Source organism: Asterias rubens, chromosome 17, assembly GCF_902459465.1.
Source record: "Asterias rubens chromosome 17, eAstRub1.3, whole genome shotgun sequence".
NCBI lineage: Eukaryota > Metazoa > Echinodermata > Asteroidea > Forcipulatida > Asteriidae > Asterias > Asterias rubens.
Genome location: NC_047078.1, coordinates 6,729,947 through 6,735,946, shown reverse-complemented (window position 1 = coordinate 6,735,946; position 6,000 = coordinate 6,729,947). Strand labels below are relative to the sequence as shown.

The 6,000-nt window shown below is 38.3% G+C and overlaps 1 protein-coding gene across 2 annotated transcripts in view; it reads right to left on the bottom strand.

Annotated features, from left to right (window-relative positions):
- Positions 1-1,113: 1,113 nt before the first annotated feature.
- LOC117301527 (DNA-directed RNA polymerases I, II, and III subunit RPABC3-like) overlaps positions 1,114-6,000 on the bottom strand; it is a 44,171-nt gene continuing 39,284 nt past the window's right edge. Inside the window, exon 4 of one of the 2 annotated variants that reach the window (XM_033785548.1) lies at positions 1,114-1,305. In XM_033785548.1, coding sequence (XP_033641439.1) covers positions 1,188-1,305 — 118 coding nt within the window. In that variant the 3' untranslated portion in view covers positions 1,114-1,187. The remainder of the gene's footprint in view (positions 1,306-6,000) is intronic. The other variant, XR_004520327.1, reaches the window with a different exon arrangement.

The window sequence follows — 6,000 nt, the reverse complement described above, 5'->3', positions numbered from 1 at the left end:
AGAAAACTATGCTTGATTTAAAGGCAGTGGACATTATTGGTAATTACTCAAAATAATTATCAGCATAAAACCTTACTTGGTATAACAAGCAATAGGGAGCTGTTGATAGTATAAAACAGTATGAGAAACAGCTCCCTCTGAAGTAACATAGTTTTTGAGAAAGAAGTAATTTTCCGGGAATTTGATTTCGAGACCTCAGAATTTGATTTTGGGGTCCTGAAATCAAGCATCTGAAGACACACAACTTCATGCGACCATGGTGTGACAAGGGTGTTTATTCCTTCATTATTAGCTTGCAACTTCGATGACCAATCGAGCTCAAATTTTCACAGGTTGGTTATTTTATGCATATGTTGAGATACACCAAGTGAGAAGACTATAGTCTTTGACAATTACCAATAGTGTCCAGAGACTTTAACAGACCCTTCCCATGAAATATGCTAATTACATTCAGACATGCGTACACACACCACTGGATGGAACACGCCAGGGAGAGGTGCACTATGCAGACGCACAAACGCATCTGCATCACGCCCTCATCATCCCCATACAAAAAAGGCACGATGCTCCATCATTTTTTCCCAACCAAAGTGTTAGTGCCAATGCGTGGGTGCAATTTACATATTTCATGGGAAGGGTCTATAGACCTTTTCGCAAATACTCGGTAAGCGTGCTGTAGGCATTGAATGAACTACATGCTGGTCTAGCTAGCGCTCAAGTTTGATCACTAGCTAGACCAGCATGCACCTCACTCAACAGTTACCACTTGCACAATGGGTGCGTTCGTTTAGCTTCCCTGGGTCGACCCCTGTGTGTGGCGTTTTCTTTTTCCAGGACGAACATGTGCAGATAGTTACACACGTTCGTCCTGGAAAAAAAAACGCCACACACCGGGGTCGACCCAGGGAAGCTAAACGAACGCACTCTAGGGTATTTGCGAAAAGGTTTATTGCCCAGTAAAGGCCGAGTCACACTGCAGCGATAACGAAAACGATAACGATCACGACTTATTAAAAGAGATCGCATTCTATTGGTTGAATTACTCCACGCAAAATACGCCCACACTTATTCAAGCAGAGGGCGTGCATTTTTAACATTCTCGTTTTCGTTATCGGGGCCTGTGTGACCGGGCCTTAAGTCTGCTGCCCTCAATCGTCCCAAAAGTCTCCAAAATGACCTAGAAGATTCTAGAAGGCCAACTTCTTCATCAGGAGGTAAACGTGCATGTCTTGCTCCACGCCGTGGAGATTATTAGCATCACCCTGCAGTCTCATCAGCAGACCTCCATAGGATATGTAGGCTGATCTAATACACAGAAAGAAAAAAACAGAAAGAACGAAACTTGTTAATTATCAGAGTAGGATTTTCTCCTGAAGACGAGCAGAGTATACTGTTCAAAAACTACCGGCTCTTTTCACTCCCTCAAAAGAGATTTTATAGCGGTTGTACCTGGTAGTTCACTATTTAATTTATAGATCGTTCTTATTATTCACACCATGTAAAGCTTCAAACATCAGTTAGGATTTGAATTTTTACAAGGAGGGGGAATATAATTAGGTGAGTTTTGACAGTGGTAGCACCACAAGACAGGAGAACATAATGAGCAACAATACACAACTGCCATCATAAATTTGGTTGCAACTACGAAAATCTGCTGTTGCTTTTTTTAATTTTAGTTTTTAAAGACATTTTTTTTGTTTCAATATGTATTCCTTTCAAAAGGAAATATTACTCTAGGATGAACTTCAGTAGGCTTTCATAGTATTTTTGTCTTCTTCATCCTTACCAATCCTGTATACGTTTTGCAACACAAAACCCAATGACCACAGATTTACAGTAAACTTACACCGTTTGAAGATAATGAAAGGTAAAAAGCTTAAGTAAAAAGCTTACCTTAAAATATTACTAGCTGAGGTGCTGTAGTTTTTGAGAAATGAGTAATACAATGGCACGAAAATACAAGCTATAGTAATTTTCGTCTATAGAGACGAAAATTATTTTCGTGACTTGATTTTACTCCTTTCTCAAAAACCACAGCACCTTTTAAGGGAAGCTTTCTAATATCATTATTTTCAAACTGTGTGAGTTCCTTAATACTCTATGGTTTGATGTAAATCTGTACACATTAGGTTTTGTGTCCTACAAAAGTACCCAGACCCTTTAGAAAAGAAAAAACTGCCATGCACTTGCTAGAATGAGGTATCAGCCTAGCAATGTCATTAGTCATCCTTAAAGGAACACATTGCCTTGGATCGGTCGAGTTGGTCTCTGAAAAGCGTTTGTAACCAATTGTTACAAAATGCATATGATTAGAAAGATATTTTAAAAGTAGAATAATGATCCACAGTAAAAGGAAAACCACGCAATTTCGAGGCAAATTTGTGTGGATCATTGTATTCTACTTTTAAATCATCTTTCTAACCATACGCATTTTATAACAAACGGTTACAAACGTTTTTCAAAGACCAACTCGACGGATCCAAGGCAACGTGTTTCTTTAGTTTGCATGCTTAATACATACAGGAATGAGCTGACCACTCAGAACTAGTATGGCATGTACATGTACATAAGATGTACATGTACATCACAGTGACTTTGAGCAGGACAATAACCCCAGTGGACAAGTTGGTACATGTCAGATAATACTTCACTAATGACATGGATACTGCTGGGTCATGCAGAGTTCGAGTAGACATACAGGTATGACATAAATCAAGGGAAATATAACTACAAATATGTACAGTTTATTTCCCCCCCCCCCCCCCCCCCCCGACTTCAAATCACATTCACATAAAGTATTAGGAAACTGATTGTAGAAAAAAAGGTTAATGGCCTGACGTTTTGATCCTTAATAGCAGAGTTTTTCTCGAAGGCTAAAAGTCATGACAAGTCATGAGATAAGTGAGTAAATGAAGGGACAAAACACGTGGCAACTGCCAACACGTGTAGGCCTACAACACTTTTATGGTAGTAAGGATTTATTTGTTACTGTACAAATACTTTGCCTTTTTCCCAGTTTAACTCGAGTGAAACAAGTTGATACTTGCCCACTTGTGGTCCACCGAACTAAGGTACAACAAAAAAAACCTCCACTAAGAAAGAAAAGAATTCCATAGACCCCATGGTTCATGAGGGACATAGTTGGTCGTTGGATACAGCATGGTGGAGTACGATTGGCTTAGGTCAAACAATAGATAACAATTGGACAAACAGATTGCTGACTACCATGATTTAATGACGCTGGGGTCAAGCATCAATACACCAAGCATCAATACACGTGTGTTGAACATTGAACCATGGAACTTCACTAAATGTATGAACGAACGGTGTTATATCACCGGTAATCCCAAGTCAGGCATGTGAGTAACTATCCATGAAAAAAGAGGAAAAGAGACTACCGAGCAAGAAAAAAAAGATGAAAAGATACTATTCCTATACTTTTGTACACAGAAAGTGAAGAAAAAAAAGAGGAAAATCAAAACCCAAAACGAGGAAATCAGCTGAAAAGTGGAAGTCTCACATGCCTGTAATATGGAACATTTGTTTTACCCCAAAACATGGAGCTACTTATTTGAAGGAAAGGTGGAATTATACAGTTTATTTATTACAACATGGACTTTATGTTGTGGACTTTTGACTGGTTGCTTTTTGCGGTTTATCAATTCTTTCCTCAAAACTCTCAATAAAAAGCAATGTTCTAAGAAGAGAGAACTGCCCACCTCAAAATGGAAAACTAGAGCCTACATGTACATGTAGGTTTGGACACAGGGTTGCATCATTGTAGAAAGTTTGGAGTTGAGGAAAATCTCTTTGAAAGCAAAATCAAGTGTCAATGCTCAGGCCAGGAATTTCAACTTTAAACTTGTGGAAAGGGCACTTCCACTGGACATTTTTTAAGTCAATGGTAAACTTTTGAGGGGCACCAAGGCCAAGAGCAGGGGCACCGGAGGGCATGGCTTCCGTGGGTGGCCCTGAGTAATTCCAATAAATATTTGTTTGTGTTTGATATTAATCAGCTCGGACTGACTCATCGGACTGTTGCTACTCGAATCAGAAACAAACACCCTAAACAAGCCAAGCCACCCAAAACAAACATCAACATGGCAACAACAAAACCAGTCAAAGTCACAAGACGGAATATTTCATAGAGTGCTACACGTATGAGGCCATTTCTTCTGTTGCCCTGGTCGTTGCCATGGCACCCTTTCAAACATTCCCAGATTTACAATCTAAGAATAGAATATATAAGTAGGATTTGAAACTTTGCATGGTGGAAATACGATATTGTAAGGTTTACGGTAACACCATGTAATGATAACCTCTAAATGAGATGGTTCTTTTCTGAAGACTGACAAAAATGTTGTAGTTGTTCAAATGATTAAGTGCAAGTTTATATTGCTTATTTCAGTTAGGTAAAATGAAATACATGTACATTGTAAGAAACACTTGGAGTACAATCACACTGAAATACTTTTCTGAAATTAAATTTATAAAAAGTAAGCGCTGAATATTATTAAAACTATTATTTAATATCTTTCCCATCAGAACCAGTCATGATTCAAACTGTCAATACAGCTATCTAAGTAAAATGCTTTAAAAACATGATCAAAAGAATAGGCCTGCATGCAAGTGTTGTTCAGGAAGCTCTCCCAATTGTGACACCTTTGTTGTGTAACAAAAGCCTCATTACTGCATTATGCCACTTTTCTCAAGTGGGTATTCCCCAAGTTGGTATTGCGTTTTATGATGAATTGCCCAATAGCTGAGGGTGGTTAACCCACTGAGTAAATAACTCAACTGACAACAGTTTTATTCTGCAAGGTTTTTATCTTGATGCCGGTGCATAACTTGACCTTGGACATTAAGTATTGGGGAGACCTTTGAACACAAGTATTACGGAAAAATGCTAAGCAAGTTTATTGACACTAAGCAGAAATGATTAACTTAAGTGTGTAGGGCTTAGAACTTTTAAAAAGAGAAAAATAACCAGAAACTTAATTGCCGCTAAAAACACAAATGACTGCCCTAATAAGTAAGTGTAAATATACCAGGCTTATCTTAACAAGGGAAAACTAAACAGTAACCTGAAAAAAATACTAAGCAAATTAAATGCCACTTGAAGCAGGAGTGACTGCCCGAAGGCTGATAGAAAACCATTTTGCTGATTTATCGGAGAGCATACAAAATCAGAATCAGACAGGTAAGAATGTACTTGTATCATGCTTGCTTGAACAGATGAAATCAATCAATCAATTAGAGGGAATTTATATAGCGCCAAAATCAATCAAAGTTAATAAAACTAACACAAAACTTAGAGGACAAAATTGCTAAGCAATTTCACTGCCACTTAGCGTGACAAACACAATCTATGCAATAGGCCGCTCGTTATTCAAGAGAGACACAAACAAAATTCCGAAGCTGACTCATTCTCAGTAGTGACTACATCTGCTTTAGTCATCGTAGCTTGATTTGAATACACGTCATATTACAGAGTCACAGGCACAGTGCTTTATCGTGCCGAGGTACAGTATACAGCAAGGGAAATTAATGTTCAAAGCTTCTAGAACATTCACAAAATAAATCTGGGTATACTGAAGGGCACCGTTATGAGAAAATTGTAAATTTCTACTGGAGCATTTCAAGGGCACCAAGGCAATGACCAGGGGGCAATGAGACAATCACTTTCGTTGCCTCTAAGAAGTATCAGGCCTGGTATACAAGTTAAAAGAAAGAAAGAAGTAAACCAACCGAGAAGGCCCCAATACGGAGCATGGGCAGAAGGAAATGAATAACCAAATTAATAGGAAATTACTCAAACCATCAAGTTGGTCCTGGAAAATGTTTGCATTTTGTTTTGAAGTTAAGGCACTTTGACTGCAAACACAAACTTGCTTTCATTTTCAACATTATATATAAACAAGGTTTACTAAATTTTTTTAGCCTACATTTGAAAAAACACAACACCTTCTTGGTGCTGTTTGGTGACTACAATAAAACTGA